This window comes from Lissotriton vulgaris, chromosome 11 (assembly GCF_964263255.1).
Source record: "Lissotriton vulgaris chromosome 11, aLisVul1.2, whole genome shotgun sequence".
Lineage (NCBI taxonomy): Eukaryota > Metazoa > Chordata > Amphibia > Caudata > Salamandridae > Lissotriton > Lissotriton vulgaris.
Genome location: NC_141699.1, coordinates 97,778,437 through 97,798,706, shown reverse-complemented (window position 1 = coordinate 97,798,706; position 20,270 = coordinate 97,778,437). Strand labels below are relative to the sequence as shown.

At 52.3% G+C, this 20,270-nt stretch overlaps 1 protein-coding gene across 4 annotated transcripts in view; it reads right to left on the bottom strand.

The window, feature by feature from the left end:
• CABIN1 (calcineurin binding protein 1) overlaps window positions 1-20,270 on the bottom strand; it is a 1,446,726-nt gene that overhangs the window by 921,850 nt on the left and 504,606 nt on the right. For all 4 annotated transcript variants that reach the window (XM_086942778.1, XM_086942776.1, XM_086942775.1 and 1 more), the window contains exons 15-17: window positions 7,485-7,672; window positions 6,738-6,887; window positions 5,756-5,950 (exon numbers count right to left, since the gene is read on the bottom strand). In XM_086942778.1, the coding sequence (XP_086798904.1) occupies window positions 5,756-5,950; window positions 6,738-6,887; window positions 7,485-7,672 (533 nt within the window). The remainder of the gene's footprint in view (window positions 1-5,755; window positions 5,951-6,737; window positions 6,888-7,484; window positions 7,673-20,270) is intronic.

Here is a 20,270-nt window from a genome sequence, read left to right as displayed (position 1 = left end):
TGGCAACCAGGAATGCAGTCTTCAGAGTAAGGAGACGAAGAGGACAGTTATGAAGTGGCTCGAAAGGAGCGCACATCAGATAGGTCAGAACAAGGTTCAAATCCCACGGAGGCATCACGAAAGGAACAGGAGGAAGCATGAGTGATGCCCTTCAAAACCCTATTTACAACTGGGGACTTGAACAAAGAGGACTGATCAGGGAGCCTTAAGAAGGCGGAAATAGAAGAGAGGTAGCCCTTGACAGTGCCCAGAGCAGAGCCCTGCTGGGCAAGAGAGAGAAGAAAGAGGAGAACCTCTGAAAGAGGGGCAGAAAGGGGATCCACAGCCTTTGCTGTGCACCATGCCACAAATTTGTTCCACCTGCAGGTGTATACCGATTTTGTGGAGGGACGCCTGGCTGGCTGCCAGAATGACATTACTTCAGTAGGCAAGTCAAATGGCCTCAACTGCCGCCGCTAAATCTCCACGCATGTAAGTGGAGACTGGAGAGGTACGGGTGGAGGACCGTCCCCTGCTGCTGCGACAGAAGATCCTCCTGAAGAGGCAGACGAATCGGGGATCGACAGACATGCTGAGTAGCTCGGGATACCAGTATCTTCGTGCCCAGTCCGGAGCCACAAGGAAAACCTGGGCCCGGTCGCGTATGATCTTCTTCAGCACTCTGGGCAGAAGTGATATAGGCGGAAAGGCGTACAACAGACCGCAGCTCCACTCGCGACGAAAAGTGTCCCCGAGCGAGTGCCGCCTTGGAAATTCCGACACCCAGAACTGATGACATTGCGCGTTCTCTTCTGTGGCGAATAGATCTAACCAAGGCTCTACCCACTGCTGAAGGAGGCCTTGCGCCACGTCCGAGTTCATACGCCACTCGTGATCCATCATGCACCGATGGCCGAGTTCATCCAACCTGGTGTTCACGGAACCTGCCAGGTGTTGAACCACCAGGGTCACGCCCTGATGTTCCAGCCACTGCCAGAGGTGCAGAGCCTCCTGGCATAGGGTCCACAACCCCACCCTGTTGCAGTACCACATGGCGGTGGTGATATCCATGAACACATGCACTACACTCCCCCAGACAGAGGGGAGAAATGCCTTCAGTGCAAGCCGAATCGCCCGCAGCTCCAGAAGGTTGATGTGGAGCCGGGACTCCGCCGGAGACCAGAGGCCTCTGATCTCCGCCTCTCCCATGTGGCCCCCCCAGCCCTGGAGGGATGCGTCCGTCACAACTACGTGCTCCGGTTGGGGTAGGGAGAGGGATCTGCCGCTGACCCAATCGCGGTACGTGAGCCACCACTGCAACTGTCTTGCAGTGCCCTTCGAGATCAAGACATGGACAAGTTGCCCTGATGCTGGGCCCACTGAAACTTCAGGTCCCCATGCAGAGCCCAGATCCGCCACCGGGCGTGATGCACCAGAAGGATGCAGGAGGCCATCAGCCCCAGAAGCCTCAGCGTCAACCTGACCGAGACTCGGGATAACGGCTGAAAGATCGGAATCAAAGCCTGAATATCCCGAACCCGCTGTTCGGGAGGATAAACCCGAAACTGCGCCGAGTCTAGAACCGCTCCGATGAGGAGGAGCTTCTGGGAGGGTCACAGGTGTGACTTCGGCACCTTGATGGAGAACCACAGCAGGTGCAGGAGGTCGGCCGTAGTCTGGAGGTGGCTGACAACTGCCTGGGGCGAGCCCGCCTTCAACAACCAGTCGTCGAGGTAGGGGAAGACTGAAACCCCTAACCTGCGCAGATTAGCTGCGACCACCGCCATCACTTTCGTGAACATCCGTGGGGTGCTGGTAAGGCCGAAGGGGAGCACAGTAAACTGAAAGTGCTCGTGGCCTATCGTGAACCGCAGGTAACGCCGGTGGGCCGGCAGGACGGGAATATGAAAATAAGCGTCCTGCAAGTCCAACGCTACCATCCAGTCTCCCGGGTCCAGGGTAGCTAAGACCTGAGCCAGTGTCAGCATCTTGAACTTCTCCTTCCGGAGGAAGCCGTTGACATTCCGCAGGTCCAAGATAGGGCTTAGGCCCCCTTTGCCCTTCTTGGGAACCAGAAAGTAGTGGAAGTAACAACCACACCCTACTTCTGGCCCAGGAACGCGCTCGATGGCCCCCTTGGCCAGGAGGGCCGTAACTTCCTCTTGCAGAAGACTCAAGTGATCCATAGACACGCGGTGGTACTGCGGTGGCCTGGCTGGAGGGGTCGCCTCAAAGGGGAGGGAGTAGCCCCTTTGGACGATTTGTAGCATCCACCTGTCAGATGTGACAGTGCGCCAGTGGAGGTGATGGCACACCCTGCCCCACACTGGCGTCACATGGGCCTGAAAGCTCGGACTAGGATGGTTTTGAGGCGGATGCTGCAGGGGTAGGTGTGGACTGACCTCGCTGTTGTCCCCCACAGCCGCCAAGGCGGTTACCACGTCCGCCACTGCGTTGGATGTTATTCTACGGGACGTGGCTGGCAGGCGTGTGGGGGCGCCCCTTCCTTGGCCGCGAAAGGCAACAGTTTGCTGGCGTGGGGCCGAGAGGCCCTAGGACTTGGCCGTAGCCCTGGAGTCCTTAAAGCGCTCAAGCACACTGTCTGCCTTGTCGCCAAAGAGGCGATGGCCATCAAACGGCATGTCCATAAGGGTGTTCTGGACATCAGTCGAAAAGTTGGCAGACCTCAGCCAGGCGTGTCATCGCTCTGCCCAGCGAGTCCGTGGTATCCAGCCCACACCGGATGGAATACTGTGCCGCATCTCGACCCTCCACAAGGGCTTGGGTGAGTTTAGTCCGGACCCCCTCCGGACATTGTGGCAGCACGTTCGCGACCGTGTCCCACAGATAGTGGGTGTAACGGCGCAAGAGACACGCGGTGTTGATTGACCACAACCCCAAACTAATTGAGGAGAACATCTTTTTACAATACGGTTCGTACCTCTTGGATTCCCGATCGGGGGGAGGCATCGGGAATGCGGTCTGGGAGTTAGAGGCCTGGATGACCAGGCTTTCGGGGTGGGTGGGTGGACAGGAAGCAAGGGTCGCCCGGAGCCGTGCGGTGGCGCCTGGCCACGTTCCTATCTATAGGCGGACCTGTAGCGGGCTTGGACCAAGTGCCCAGAAGAACGTCTGACAAGGCCTCATTAAATGGCAGCAGAGGCTCAGCCGAGCTTGCCTGCGGTTTAAGGACATCAGTGAGGAGGTTAGTCCTCAAGGCCGCGACGGGGAGCACAAGGCCCAAGGCTTTGGCAGCCCACGTCAGCACCGCACTATAGGCAGCCCCCTCCTCCGTAGCCACAGTAAGAGGAGAGACCAAACCAGTGTCTGGGGAGGTGTCCAGACCACTGGCCTCCCCTAGCTCACCTGCCCATTCCTGAGAAGATTGGCACACACGTGCCAGAGGGTCCTCGGACCCCTCCCAATCCTCCTCGCCACCCATCTCCTGATATCCAGGGTCAAAGGATGGGGCCGGGTCGTAGAAGTAAAAATCTAGCAGCGTCGAATACGGCACCGCTCTGCCGCCGGACCCGAATCGAGGGTAGGACCAGGGTCGACGTCGTCGGAGGTGACACCCTGGGGGCCGGCGTCGGCAAGGCCGTAAGGTCAACCGGCGACGACCCGGATCCGGAACCGGATCCAACGGGAGCCTGCGGCGTCGGGACCGAAGTCGCCGACAGAGCCGGGACCGAAGCACCCGACGGCGCCGGGTCTGAAGCACCCTGCCCGCTTGGCCCGAAGGCGCCGCGGAACCAGACGGAGGAGTGAGCGACCTCATGGCCATGAGGAAGGCCTCGATCTCCTCCGGCGTCGCATTCTGCCCAGGGACCGGCGGGTATGGAGCAGGCTGCGACGCCTGCGGCTCCTGCGGAGCCGTGTGGGCGGTGTCGCCCGATTGCCCGGCCGCATCACGCGAGCGTCGGAGGGAGTCAGAAGAGCGATGTCGCCTCTTCGACTTCTTGTGCCTCTTACCAGAGGACTTCGAGCCCGAATACTGATGACGACTCCCGGAACTGTGGTGACTCCGGCCCCGTGACCGGTCCCTCGACCTCCTTCCGGACCGGGACCTCGAGCGGCGCGGGGCTGACTGCCGGAGCTCGAGTCGCTTGCGGGACCGCTCCCGTCTAGCTTTGGACATCAGGGCCCGGCAGTCAGAGCAGGACTTGTCGTCGTGGTCGGGGCCCAGACAGTGATCAAAAAGGATCGAAAAAGCTAGTCAAAAATTGACTATGGGTACTACTTTTTCCAGATCGGTGCTTGCTGGGGTGGAAAAAAGAAGAACTGACGTCAGCACGCGAGGGCAGCGTCTAAGTACTCCAGCGGCGTCATCCCGGCACCAACGACGCCGACGACGGATGCGGAGCCGCAGACAACGCCTACCGAAGCGCAAGGGTACTGCTACGCAAAAGTTTCCGGATCCAGTCTGACGCCTGGGGATATTCTAAGGTAAGGAATCTAATACTAACCTGTTTCTTTCAGATGTTCTGAGGCTACATTGGACACTTAAGCTTCAGACTCCACCCAAAATACATATCACGTTAAGAGTAACATATCTAACTGAGCCACTATTTAAGCGTGTTACTAATTAGTTGCAATACAAATGCCAAGTGATTGAAGTCCAAACAATGCATTGGAACAATAAAACAAAAGCAGCAGTTAGTATGGATCTATTTCTCTAGTGGTGTCCCTACTTCTTGCTATCTGCTTTCTCTCCAAACTCTATTGAACATATCCACCTATCTCTGGTCCATCACTAACATCATCCTATCATTCTTTTCTTTACGGGCTCAACTGAGGTTCCTAACTTTCAGATTCACTTAATTTGAACTGTAAACAGGTGCACATTATGTTAGCCCACGCTAATTCTTCATGATCCCCTATCAACTGAACTTCTCACAAAATAGGTTCTGCTGTTTAAATCCAACATTTTCCTCTCTATACACTCTGATCATCGCCAATTCTAAATGTTTTAGTCATCCCAGTCACTGGAGTAAAATAAAACTGCCAACCTGCTCAACCTCCAGTCCATGCTCCTTCCACACTTCCTCAATAAGATACATCTGATGTTTGTAGTGTTCATTTGCAACTTTTTTATAAGCATGTCCATTACATTTGCCCTTCATTATTTGGAGCTCATTTGCTATTTTTTCACTGTGCTTTGCTGACAGCATTTATTAAAGCTAATCAAATTAAAAGATGTCTTATTTGCTCCATCAGCATTTAAGGCAACACAATGAATACCTTTGGAAGATTGGGAAAATCTCCCAGTCTAATGAGGAAACAAACCACCTGCTTAGAGGCAAACTGTAATCAAATATCTTTCAGTGTTGTATTTGCTCTAAGCTAGGGGTAACAACCTGCGGTTAGGGGGTCCAGCTCCCTGGCAGAATGTTGAGCTCTCCACATAGGATAATTGTACTCTAAATAGAACTCATTGGTATCTTACGATCAGACACACATTCAGTCCTTCTGATGATACAATGGGCACCCCTATCTAAGCACATTTGACCAAACATAGGTTTGCAATGCTCACTTGAGTTTGGAATTAATACCAACAAATGATATATACTCGGAGGCCAAAGGAAGAGTATGGAAGTAATGAAAGCATCAGACAAATGTCTTACTCACCCAAGCAGCTGGCCTGGATTTTTAATAAACCGCTATTATTGAGTTGCTAAAGCACTGCACCATGACCATTCCAGGATAAGGCAATATCATTCACAGAATGTATTAAAACTAGCACCAAGCCTCCCATTAGGAGTTTCCACTTCCAAACCTGGAGTAGCAGCAGCTGAGCTGGTCTTTCAGGTATAGAAATCACAAAATCCAGGTGCTTGGCTCGGCCATATCCGCTAATGTTGAGTGTGGGGCGTAACAGTTGGGCAACTGCTTGGTAGTCACCAGCCTCATGCAAACGTTGTATTTCCTCCAAGGACTGGCATCGCTCCAGGGACTTGAGGTTCTTCTCGATCTGTATGAAAAACATCTGTAATTAGATGTGTGCTCAGGAGTGTCTTTGCTACTTTCCACAACAGTCTAGGAGTGCAGCCCCATAACACTTCCAGTCCCCTGAAAGGTTTTGTTGCTGCAAAGCTTGATGCACCAAATCACAGTATTTGTGACGGGAAAACCCAGAGTTACAACATAGGAAAAGTATATTATGAGGCAAAATGAACACAGTGTGGTTCCTTGCAATCCAAAAGGAGGAGGCATGTAAAAAGTGGTGCCTTACGAATCGTAACGAAATGCATCAATGCTTTGTGGCAAAAATTGTGGTGGTAAACTATTGATGGCATACCAACGCCTTCAAGTAGAAGCTGTCTGTGAGTAACAACCTCCGCTTTGTTAATGTGACTAATGCATCAGGGAAATATTCATCCATCATGGGGACCGCCACAAGCTTCCCCCAATGCCTTCTGCTACCTGCCACAATTTTTTTTTAAGTGGCAGGGGCAGCACTTAATAAAAATAGCATCTGTTGAATGTGAAAGGAGGGATGGAGGTCTGCTGTTAAGCTCCATTGATCCTGCATTTACTTGCATTTTGGGGGGATTTTTAAACAGAATACCAAACTCAGTTATAGCTAGGGTGTGGATTATTAGAGTCTCACAGAATGCCATTTTTGCTATTTTACGTTTTAGTACGTTCAGCATAGCCCAAAAATAATCTTGAGTCACACAGCAGATGCTGTGCAAAATTGATTATGATTGACTATACTTAGTCAGACTGCACAATAAGCCAGGTTAAGCAATACTCACCTCTTCCAAAGAGATAGTGGAGTCTGCCTGCAGGTTGGGCAGCCTTATCACGGTGCCACTGTCACTGTTTGCCTTTGCCTGGGTAGCAGCAGAGCTATTAAGCATTTCTGTGCAGACATCATAGTTTTCAAGGGCCTGCTCCATGTCACCCTTTGGAAGAAAATAAAACACTTATGAAAGAGAACAGTGCCCAGCATTGGCAAAACTCCTCACTCTCCCCATAATCTCAAAGCCCTGGTTACTACTATATGACCATCCACCCATCCAACACCATCAAAACCTCAGGAACAATTCACACGGAATCAAAGTAGCAAAGTCACATGTCTATGGCTCTAGAAAGAAAGGAGACTATCTATGCCTCAACCCATCTATATTGAAGCTTAGTGAGACGTTCTATGGGAATACCTGAAGTAGAAAGGAATTGGGGGGATCAATTTATGATGTTTAACTAAGATCCAATAACGATATTAATATGATATCTTAGTTACAAATCAGTTGTTGAATTAACAAGTGCCCATGAGGGGACTTTAAAGACAACCACTATGCCTTGCCACTGAAAGCTATCCAGCTAACAGAAAAGTGTATTAATTTACTAACAAAATATATATATGACCAGTGACAACTATACCCACAGTGGAGAAACATGGAAATGGTTCAGAGGCCCCATCACAGTCTTTAGCTACTTTAAAGTCTCCACTAGTAATAAATCCTATTTGCAAATGCACATATGTATTACGTGGAACTGACCTGCAAAGCATAAAAACGGGCCTTCAGCCAGTAAACCCGCACCACAAACTCTAGCCATCCCTCCTCAAACAGGTCCCTCTGAGAGGAGGTAAAGCAGAGCTGCAAGAGATCACTCAAGAAGTGGGTGCCAGGGAAATCAGAACCAAATCTGACAGCTCCAGATGCAGGGGTGCAGGGCAGGGGAGCCACTATTGAGAAATTTGAGAGAAAAGAAAATCAAACCAGAAACACAGAAGAATGACACACAGGGTTCTCAAAATGGTAGCATCTGAGGTTTGCGTGACAGCTGAAAACATTTAACACATTCAGAAGATTCAAATCCTGCTTTACAATAACTGCTGTATTTTATGCTTAAAGACAACCTTTAAAGACAACCCTACCTTTAAAGAGCAGCAGATAGCCTTACAGAGAACATTTTTATTGCAGAAGGAACAACTAAAACCTAAGTTGCTGCATTTAGAACATGCTGAGTCCCCATGAAACCAGGTTACTGAAACTTTTATGTGACCGGGGTGAGATTTGAAAATGTAAAAAAGACAGTTTTCTCACCATACACTATTATACTACATTAAGCAATCCCACAGATTTACATTTTGAGGCATGGGGCAATACACAGATTTGCTCCAAATCACAAAGCCATGATTAGAGATTCAAAGTCACCAATTTAGACACCAAACCATACCTTCCGCTCTAGAATAGAACTGGAGAAAGAGGTCTTATTTTCTCTAGCTTCATTTATAGGTTCTTTCCAAAGTACCGCATTTCACACCAACAATCAAAGGTGCCTTAAGTTTAAGAGGTTTGCGAAGGCATTCTTTAGACAGAAGTGGATTGGGAGGTCACGGTGGTGCAATTATCAACTTAAGAGACAAGCTAATGTACAATGGAATGATGCATGGATGAGGCAGCAAAAAGATGACACTTTCTAAACAAGCATTGCCAAAGCCAATAGGTCTCGCCTCTGCGGCCGCTATTGGGTTAGTTTACTTTAGCTGTGTTGTACAGCACTGTGGTTGTACAGTATGCTTAAAGTTATATTCTACATTGCTATGAAACAGCCTTTATTATTTTGTTATGTATTAATGCATGAGGGTTTGTATGACCTTAGAATTGAAATGTGAAATGGAATGGAAGTAGCAACATGAACAACAGTTGTCTTAAAAAAGTATTATGATATAGTTAACACTGCACTTTTTAATGGGGGCTTGGGGTTGCAAAATAGAGATTGAGATGGGTAGTAGTAGGTTATAAGTAAGGTAGATATTGGGTAGTGCAATAGTAAACATGTATCATGTTTAGTGAAAATGACTGTTTAATCTTAATTAATGAAATAATTTAACTTAAATTGATGGAAATTTTGTAAATAAATTAACGTGCACATCTAAAAAAAGATGAATGAAATTTCCCCAGTAAAAGTGCAAGGGAAGAGTGGTGGGAAGCACATTTCCTTATCTCAAAGGAAACGGAATTCGACAAAGTGTGTGTATAACAGGCAAGCAGTTCCGCGAATGTGAGAACATGTGCTTGAGCTAAGAATGAATGCTATCTGTTTTTAAACTCAGCAAAAGTGTGTCCTCATTTTTGGCACAGCAAAGTTGAAAATTAAACTCAGGTTGTGGCTGCGGTGCAGTCGCAAATGCTGTTTCAAGCTGTTTAACATAACAAATTAAAGGCAGTATTTTTCCGAGACGTAATAAAGGTAAGTTTAAAGCTGAACGCAAATGTTGCCCTCTTGGTTGCTTTTTGGACATCCGTAAGCTAGAATAGGTGAAGGGTAACAATTTCCCATGTACGTTGCACACATGCTGTGTTTTTGGAGTCAAAACTATTGTTTAAAGTTGTCTAACAAAAGAATTGAAAGGCAGCATTGTACTAGGGGAGTAAAACTTATATTCAGGTTGAGATGCAGTCGGACATGTTACGTGACGAGCTGGGCTCGTCATCAGCGTGCGAGGAGGCTACGCCATGACGAGCCCAGCTCGTCATCAGAGTGGAAGGGGTTAAAGCTGTCTAACTTAACAAATGAAAGGCAGCATTGTTTGAGGTGGAATCAAGGTAATAAATAAGCCCTCACATGCAATGTCCATTACCTCTGAGATAAGAAAATGTGCTTACCATACTGATTTCACTTACAATGTTAAGGCTGGCAGCTGGAATAGCCTGTATTTTAAATGTCCACATTAACTAATTTGCACAACAATCACAAGAAGCTGTAGCACCAATGGGACTTGAAAGGGGTTTCCCCAGCTTCCAAGGCCACAGCTCTGCACATAACGAAACATATAGCAATGCAGGTCTCGTTAACTACAGATCAATGGCCTTTAAAGCTGGGGAACCTGCACAAGTCCAGGAGGAGAGAGAGTTGGAAGCACATTTTCTTATCTCAAAGTAATGCGACAGAGTGTATTTATAATAGGAAAGCAGATTCCCAAATGTGATAATGTGTGCTTGAGCTAAGAATAAACCAACACAAATGCAAGCACCCCTTGCAGTCATGCATGCGTCCAACACAAACTCCCAAAAATCAAAATTGTTAAAAAAACACTGTAAGGATGTTACCGATATGCAGTTGCAAACAGTGGTGAAAGTTAAATAAACAACGGTCACAGACAATGGGAGGGTGGGAGGTAGCAGACAAGGGAGCCAGTTACAAAAGATGTACTCTGTAGAGTGACTCAACAAAAAACAAAGCTCCAAGGTGGTGGGTTGCAGGAATGGTCTTTAAACTAGGACCCAGTGAGACTCGATAAGTAGTGCCTGGTTAAGGTGTGGATGAATGCTGTAGGAAGCTAGCTCTGTATATACTATACCAAAGTGAGGTATAGTGTGCACAGGGTGCAGCGGAACCCCAAAGGTAGGCTGAGGTAAAATTAGATAGAACAGTACTCTCTATTTGTGCTAGTGTGATCGAGCAGTAAGGCAGTTTCAGAGGACAGTGTTAAGCATTTGTTGTACAGACTCAGTCAGCAAATGAATTCACACACTCAAAGACTGAACTTTAGACCAATTGTTTTTGTATAAAAATATTATTTTAGTTATTTTATTTGTAGAACCAAGCAAACCTGGCACAGGTAAGCAATAAATACTTTACAGGGGTAAATGCCGATTGTAAAACAGTTGCAATAGTAAATGTACTATGGTTTGACTTACAGTATTGTTTCAGAGAAATACAATCACTTTTATATACAGTACACAGACTTGAATGGAATTTTCAGTAAAATAGCAGGTAAGTTATTTTTGAATTGTTTTTCTTACTCAGTGCTTTATGCCTGGAAGCAGCACTGGGACATTTCTAGTAAACAGGTGAGTGAAAAGTTTTTTTTTTTCACAACTGTGTTTATTGATTGATTAGGCATAGCATATTTACAGGTCTCCACAAGCAGGAGGACACTGTCAAATGGCAAATACATATCAAAGTATACACAAAGCCTAATCGCTCAAATCGCCCCCCACCCGCGCCCCCTCTTCCCTCCTACTACTCAATGCCCCAACTACCCACCCCTTATCCCACCCCTACCCAATGCACGTGATCATCTTCAGCAGCAAAACATGAATATAGCACAGCAAATATCGAGTGCCCTTCTAGGCCCGAAGGTCCCTATCCGCAGGCAGATCCTCTTCCAAGTCAATTGGGGGGTCCAAGGTCAACCCTCTATAGTCTGCCCACCGCTTCCAGATCTTGTAGTGCTTCCGGGGGCATCCCCTGGCTTCAAACACCGGTAACTCCAAACCCATGAGATAATCCAGGCCTGCTTTCCAGGCGCTCAGCGGAGGAGCACGTTCACTCTTCCATGCCCTCGCCAGGTCCCGCTTGGCCACTACCAGACCTAACAACAGGAGGTGACGCTTGTATATGTTCCCTCCCACATTCTCCAGGATATGCAGGAGACCTAACCTGGGCGTACGGGGAAGGTCCCACCCCAGCACTTCTGACAGACAATCCCACACACCATTCCAGAATCGGGACAGGCCCACACAGGACCATACTGTATGTAATAATGTACCCCTCTCAGTTCCACATCGCAGACACTCTGGAGTCACAATGAGGCCAGCCTTCCACAGTCTCTCTCGGGTGCAATAGGCCCTATGTAGGTATTTGAATTGTATGAACCGGAGTCGTGCGGCTATGGCCGCCCCACGGGGGGACTCCAGGGCCTCCCTCCAGTCATCCTCATCCAATGGACCAATGTCAGTTTCCCAGGAGTCTTTCAGCGGCAGTAGGGAAGAGGAGCAATGAGTGACTAGTGTTTGATATATCCTGGAAACTTTTTTATCCCCCAGATCTCCCATGAAGAGCTTGGCCTCCACTGGGCTAAAGTCGGGAAGCTGATCCAAACCAACTAGACTAGGCGTAAGCGCATGACGGAATTGTAGGTATTTAAAGAATTGGGTCCTGGGCATACTAAATTCAGAGCTAAGGTCTTGGAAGGACTTGAGTGTCACCCCAGTAAGGACATGCCAGAGCGATGATATTCCGATAGAGTCCCAACCACCAAACCCCGTCAGCGAGGCCAGTGCGGGGAGCTGTCCATTGTTCCACAGCGGGGTTTCCACCATCATTCTGCCCCACCAGCTCATCCGGCGCAGCACATGCCTCCAGATCACGAAGACCAATTGTGTGGCCTGCGGTAGTCTCCTCCGTAGTCTGGCCGAGTACAACAGTGTATGGGGCGTGAAGTCTCCCATCAGCGCGCGCTCTAGGGCGTATGCAGGGTCAGTCCTATCGCCGTACCACCACTCGTTCAGAACCAATAGGTGGGAAGCCTGGTAGTAAGACAGGAGGTCCGATGTGGCCAGACCTCCACAATACGTGGATAAAAAACAAGTCCGCAACGCCACCCTGGAGGCACCCCCGCCCATAGAAAGCGGCCCAGTACCGAGTTTACCTGGCGGAACCACCGTGGGTCGATCTTATGCGGATGGTTCTGCAGTTGATACAGGAGGCGCGGGAGGGCGACCATCTTAAAGATGGCAGATCGACCATAGATATTGAGAGGCATGCAAGACCAAGTTTTGATGTCCGAGTGGACTCTATCCCACACAGGCAGCACATTACGCTCCCATGCGATTGCGGCGGACTCTGAGAGGAAGATTCCTAGGTATTTCAGACCCCCGGCTGCCGCCCGCAAGGCCGATGCCCAGGCGTATACACCTGTCTCCCTGCCCAGCACCCAGAGGGTCGACTTGCGCGGGTTGAGAAAAAGACCTGATACCTCTCCAAAGATGCACATTATTTCCAGTATACGAGGGCCAGATCGATTAAGATACGTCAAAAAGAAAAGGACATCGTCCGCATACAGCGCGATCCTATCCGAGAGTCCTGCCCCCTAAACAAAGCCACGGAGTTGCGCATCAATGCGCACCCAAGCGGCCAGCGGTTCCATGACCAGCGCAAATAGGTAGGGGGACAGGGGGCATCCCTGTCGGGTTCCCCTGGCCACTGAGAATTTCTCTGAGATCGCCCCAGATACTCGTACCGATGCGGTGATGTCCGTGTACAACAGCTTGATGTAGGATATAAAGACTGGGCCCAAGTTGAGGCGCGGCAAGAGGGCGAACAGGTACGTCCAGCTGACCGAGTCGAACGCCCTGTCAATGTCCGCCAGCAGTAACGCAGCCCGTTCCCCAGTAGCCCCCATGGCGTCTACCGCCGCCTGTGCACGTCTGATGTTGTGTCGTGTCGCCCTGCGCGGCATGAAGCCTGCCTGATCCGGATGGACCAAGTCTGTGATATACGGAAGAAGGCAGTTCGCCAATGCTTTGGCCAGTAGCTTAACTTCAAAGTTAAGCAGTGATATGGGGCGATAGGACTCATGACGGTCAGGGGGCCTACCCGGCTTCTGAAAGACCACGATTTCGGCATGGCGCCAGTCCGCTGGCAAGCTACCCTGTTCCCGCGCCGCTTCCAGCGCCCGTCTGTAGTGCGGTCCCAGCAGTAGGTGGAACTTCTTATAAAATTCACAGGGGAAGCCACTCGGCCTGGGCGCCTTACCAGTGTTGAGTTGCCCTAGCGCATCCCCCAGCTCTTCCGCCGTCAATGGGAGATCTAGAGACTTCCTGGCATCGTCCGAAACCGCACAGGGGGGCAGGTCAGCAATAAACTTGTCTATCGCGTCCGGCGGGAGACTATCTCTGGGAGCATATTGCGCTGCGTAGTAGCGGGTGAAGCTCGCTGCCTGAGTCGCCGGGTCCGTTATGGCAATTCCCTCGTCGTCGATGAGGCCCGGCAGTGTGATCGGCTGTAATGTGCGTTGACATAGCCTATGCAACATGGTGCAGGACTTGTCGCCCCATTGGTATACCCTGCTCCGCGTGGCTAGCCATGCCTGCCTAGCTTCGTCCGGGTAAGACCGAGGCGTAGGATTGCTGTGCTTGCAGGAGCAGCCGTACCATCACTTCGTCTCCTCCCCCCTGACACCGTCGTTCTAACACCTCCACTCGTGCCGCAGCCGCAACGATGGCGGCGACGGGCAGAAGTACACCATGCTATGTCTACGCCCCTCAATGTGGGCTTCATGGCCTCCCAGACAGTTACCCCGTCTGCCCCTTCAATCAGATTCTCCTGCCAGTAGTGAGCAATTGCGCTGCGCATATGTTGCGTATAGTCTACCTGTTGGAGATGCCACAAGGACATCCGCCACCGGAATGGCTGACGTTTCTTGTGCAATTCAATTCGCACCACCACAGGGGAGTGGTCTGACAGTCCTCTAGGTTGAATTGTGGCCTGTCTTACTCTATCTAGGAAGGCTCCTGGTACGAACACGCCGTCCAGCCATGAGAAGGAACCATGCACAGCAGACACATACGTAAATTCACGCGTCTTGGCATGCAGGTGTCTCCAGGTATCCACCCAACCCAATCCATCCATCATCGCTCTCAGCCGTGTAGGGAAGGCAGCCGCTACAGTCCCCTGTAGCCTCCTACGGTCTAGGCTCACATCCACAACATCATTCCAGTCACCACCTATCACGGCCAGGGACTCCGGGATCTCAGCCCACAGTTCGAACAGTCTCTCTGCCAGGGACCATTGTAAAGGGGGGGGCATACACACTACCGGCTCTGTACCAATCATGCTCTTAACAAACACATAGCGACCTTGCGGGTCAATCCATTGACGCTCGTGAGTGTAGGACAACCTCCGATGGATCAGAACAGCCACTCCCCTCGAACCCCTGGAGAACCCAACATGAAATACTTGTTGGTAACCAAATCTTTGCAGGCTAAGCACCTTTGTCCCCATCATGTGTGTCTCTTGTAATAGCATCACATCAGCTGTATGCCTCTTGCCCCATCGCAGGACTGCCCCACGTTTAATTTTGTCCAACAGTCCCCTGACATTCCAGCTTACGACCCGCATAGAGTCCCCAGCGAGCCCCTGCCCTGTCAAATCAGCCATAGTCTCGAGGGAAGATCCTTCGAGGATCCCAGCACCCAGCCCAGGCACCCAACACTATAGACGTCAATGCAGCAGAGATAACGTGCACCCCCTCCAAAACACCCCCCACCTCCCCCACCACTCCCTCCCAACACAGCCCCCCCAACTCCCCAACACCCGTCCCCCCCCCTCCCCTATACCTCATGGAACACTGAAGTACCTGTCGCGGCATGGGGGGCCTCAGGCCCAAAACAGAGCGCCCAAAACCATCCATGCCAATGGATCCCAACTATACCCACTAACCAACAATACCCTCCCTCAGGGCCACCCCCTTCCGTGGGGGGACTGGGCAGCCCTACAAGTTAGTACCCCAGACCCCATTGTACCACAACTTTCTTAGCTCAAGTAGGGTGAGGCAGCCATGCATCATCAGTACTGTTCCCCATGGTCCAAGCCAAGGTCCACGTCGCACAGTACCAGATGCTCGCGGCTCTGCCGACGAGGCGGTCACATAGAACCCTCTGTAAAATCCGTCAATGGACAGGTGCTAAATGAGGAGAGCTGGACTCCTGTCGGGCTCAGTTTTCCTTTCCGGACTGATCAGTGTCGAGCTGCGTCTCATCTGGTAGATCACTGCGGGAAAGGGAGCGTTTCCGTGACTGAGATTTCCTGTGTCGTTTACCACTGACGGTAGAGCCATCCCTCTCCTGCGACGAGCCACGCGACGCGCCAGAGCCCAGGCCCGGCTGGCCGTTCGGCCGGAGTCTGACCGTCTCATCAGTCCACCTGAACACAGCTTCCAGGGTATCAAAGAAGTGGGTTTTGGACTGAAAAATTACTCGAAGGCGGGCTGGATACAGTAATGAATACTGAATCTTCAGTCCACGCAGTTTGGCCTTCACCGCCAGGAATGAGTGACGCTGCTGCTGTACCGGTTTGGTATAGTCTGGAAAAATCATAATTTTGTGATTATCAAACAGCAGGGACTCCTTGGACCTCGCCTCCCGCAGTATTGCGTCCCTGTCGTGGAAGTTCAGTATTTTGGCTATGACCGGCCGAGGTCGCTCCCCCACGGGTGGTTTCTGCGTCAGGGCCCTGTGCGCGCGCTCCACCACAAAGCAACGCGACAGGGCATCTGAGGAAGCCAACTCTCCAGCCACTGTGTCAGGAATCTATCCATGGGCCCCTTCTCACAGTCCTCCGGAAAACCCACGAAGCGGAGGTTGTTCCTGCGCGCTCGCCCTTCTGCATCCTCGACCCGGAGCGCCAGCCCTTTTTGAATTCTGTCCATCTCAGACACTTTCTGTTTCAGCGTGCGCACATCATCCTCCACTCCCGTGATCCTGGTCTCGGCCTCAGTGATGCGAGCAACTGCGTTGCGGAGATCTTGTCGCAGCAGTGTCACATCTGCCCCCACCGCACCTATTTTAGCGTCCAACATATCTCTCGATTGGGTGATGGCCGCCATCAAGGCCGCGTTGTCAGGCCCTGTGCTCTGGCCGCCCCCGGAGGCCCCGGGTCCCCCACTGGGTCCAGTAAATTTGTCGATGGGCCCCTGCTTGGCGGAGCCACTTCCACCCCCGCCTCTGGTCATTTTCAAGGATGTTTGAGACTGGACGTTTCGTGTCGGTAGCAGGCCCTCCGTTCACTGCAGTCTAAGTCCAATGTCCACTAGAATGGCTTCTGGCCTGCTGAGTCTGAGGCCGGGGGTACTCACAGGGCGCGCCGCCATGCCACGACCACCACCATAAAGCTCCTCTAGGATCCAGGCACTCAATCAGCAGAGGTCGCGGTTGTCACCTGGGCCAGGACCACGGCGCGACGCCCAAGGCAAATCCCGAGGCCGCAGGCAGGTTGCCCCAGCCCCTCCAAGGATGGCTGCTCTAGAACCGGTCCCTCGCCCTGGGGGGGTCGCGAAGCTCCAGTCCCCGGTTTCCAGGCCCCACACCGGCCACTACTATCCTCGCCGCCAAGGCCGCCTGCCCCCAGAGCTGAAAGGCGAGAGGTGCACAGCAAAGCGTCCAAACGTCGTGCACTCAGTGGACTCAATTACACTGAGCAACTCCTGGGCACTTCGGGGGACCGCCCCAGGGACGTCCGCCCAGGCTTCACAACAATTTATGACCCGGTTTGGTAGAATCGGATCGGGCCCCAGGGTCCGCCAGCCGTCCCGCTAGCACAACCAGCACCAGAGCCCCACTCGGCAGGCCGGAGGCACCGCTCCTTGCCACAGGATTCAGAGCGCTTTTCGACTGGGGCCGCCCTGGGGGGGGGTGGGGTGGGGCACTCACCCAGGCGGTCAGGTAGATCGCGTCTCTCCCGCAGCAGTGTGTGGGCTGATGGTCTCGCCGGTAGGGCTCTCCCCCCCAGTCAGCTCCCAGCCTCAATGCGCGATCGTCTCTGCAACGTGGGGATTTCTGTGAGAGTCTCCGGCCAGCGTAGCCCACTGTCGGAACAGATCCGCCACAGCTCTCCCTGGCGCCGGCACCTCCACTGCCGCCGCGATGCTCCGCCACTCTCCCTCCGGCCGCGCTGCCTGCCACACAGCCACCGGAGCACGGACTCCGCCGGCGAGCCAGCCGGCCGATGTTCAGAACTTCTGGTCGGGGTCAGCCAAAATCGAGGCCCCGGCTCACCACGCCACACGTAGGCCCGGAGGCTACACCACCGGGTCGGGACCAAGGAGCCAGATTCAAACTCCGGAGGGTGCACCCAGTCGACCACCACCGCAGCTGTTGTTGTGTGGTTGATGTCAGGTCCGGGGGTCAGGATAAATGTGTGGATGGATTACGGGCCGGCAGGAGCTCTAGCAAGCCGCGTCCGCCATTATCGCCCTCGCAGCCACGCCCCGAGTGAAAACGTTTTTGATAAATCATACAGTTTTAAAGAATTTGTTTAGGTTTCAAGATGCCACACTTGGAAACTTTTTCAGGAAAAAGTGTCAATGTTATCCTATTGAGGAAAATATGGTTACTGGTTTTTAGTAAGTAATCGGTCTTTGGAGTTGTGGTTCTGGGGTTAAAAAAAGGGTTACCCCAGGGTCAAGGATGCACTCTGACTAGGGTGGCCGGGTGCTGAGTGCTGAGTCCCAATGTTATACAGTGGGGTATAGGGTGCCTCCGGTTGATGGCTGCTGGCAAGCAGGCTACTGGGTTGTGGGAGCAAAGCTCCTGGACTTTAGCTCAGGACAAAGGCTTTGTTTCTGGGCTCAAGGGGCGATGGCTCCCACCCTAAGGGACCAGAACCATGTCTCGTGGTGGCAGGCAGGTGTGTACCAGTCAGGGAACCCACCAGAGGCTGGTCGTTTTTCAGGGGGCATCTCTAAAATACCCTCTGTGTGCATTTTTCATCAAATCCCACATTGGCATCAGTGTGCTGTGGAGTTCGTAATGACATGCTCCCAGCACCACATACTCTTAATGGTAGCACGGCACTTACAATGTCTAAGAATGGACTTACACACAAGGTGATGGACGGAATGTTGCACATTGGCAAAACATTCACCCCCAGTCACAGATCTGGGTTTATTCCATCGTTATTTTGCACCCCAAGCCACCCCAGTTCAGACATGGCCATATGCAAATCAGTCTTGACCCTGTGCCTCATGGGAACAGTCCAAACCGAACTGCCAAGCCATGTCTTCCCTGGACCGGAATCAAACATCCTAGGACCGGTTTCTGGCTATCAGCCGTATTCAGCCAATTTAGCTTGGCTCCAGTGGCACAGTGAACACGGGACCCACGTCTGGGCATACCCTTCCCACATAGGGTGAACAGCAAAACACACAAGGTGATGGCACACAAGACTGATTTGCATATGGCCATGTCTGAACTGGGGTGGCTTGGTGAGCAAAATAACAATGGATTAAAGCCAGATCTTTGACTGGGTGTGAATGTTTTGCCATTGTGCAACATTCGTCCATCATCTTGTTTGTAAGTCCATTCTTAGACGTAAGTGTCGTGCTACCATTAAGAGTATGTGGTGCTGGGAGCTTGTCATTACGAACTCTACAGCACCACAATGGCTACACTGAAAACTGAGAAGTTTGGTATCAAAGGGTATGCCCAGACGTGGGTCCCGTGCTCATTAAGCCACTGGAGTCAAGCTATCCTGGCTGAAGGCGGCCGATATCCAGAAACCGGTCCTAGGATGTTTGATTCCGGTCCAGGGAAGACATGGCTTGGCAGTTCGGGCTGGACTGTTCCCATGAGGCACAGGGTCAAGACTGATTTGCATATGGGGGGCGTGGCCAGCAGCATGCCGAGCTAGACGTGTAGCTCGTGAGCTCCCGGCCGGCGGCCTTTAAATCCGACATAAAACTCATCCACGAAGCACAAAACCACACAGAAATTGCAGAGGAACGCCTGGAGGTGATTCGGAGCCGCGGACGGTGACCCCGATGTTCTAAGGGTCAGGGAAACGGAGGTTTGGCCGGCGGCGGCGGAGACCCCGAGGAGGCAAAATGGCGGCCGCGCTCTGACAGGGGAATCCGGGAAGCAAAGCCCAGCGAGTGGCCGCACTGACCCGTGCACCCAGCCAAGGCCAGTCGGGGGACGCGGTGGAATAGCGGCACTGCGGGACGCCACGGGAATTTGAAGACCTGTGATCCGGTGAGGCGCCGGACCCCGGTGGCAACTGCACCAACATGGCGGACGGGCCAGGCGCCCTACTCCGGCTGCCCCGAAGGCACTAGCGGTGAGTGGGGGCCCACCGGAGAACGATCCCGCGGGGTGTGAGACCTGTGCCACCCTGACCCCCACGGCGGACGCCGGCATCGGGACTACCCTCACCAAGATGGCGGCGAGAACCAGACCGGAGACTACGGGCTGCGGGGATCCGCAGTGAATCTGTGCAGGACTCTGAGCCTCCGCGAAGGGGGGAGTGGTCGGCGCTACCACACAGCATCAGCGCATTTCCACGGAGGTCCCGGCGATAGGGGTGAGGCACCTCAATCGATCCCGCCCGCGGCACTGACATAGCGGTAAGCGGAGCTCCGTCATAGCAGGAGAGCGGACTAGCTGCCCCACAACCTGTTCCGGGAAGAAGTTACCCGCCGGGACTGGAGCGGAGGTGACACACAGTCATCCTGTGCCTTACTGACCAGCACCACGTTCTACAGGTGGGGCAAAACGCGGCAAACCACGGGGACAGTGTCTGGGTGCCACCTGTGTGAGCGGCGGACCCGGAGAAAGAACGGACAGCCCCTCTACCGAGGTGGGAATCACGCGGCTGGTGGTGAAAAGTGCGGTACGAGGCGCTAGCGGCGGGAGGCACCCGGATGAGCCTCAGATAAGGCGCAGTAAGTCGACCCAGTGGCAGACCATCACTGACGGGGAGAGTGGGCGGACGCCATCTGGGGAAACGGAGCCCACACAGGTCCATACACCAAAACGCAAGTTGGACTCTTTCCC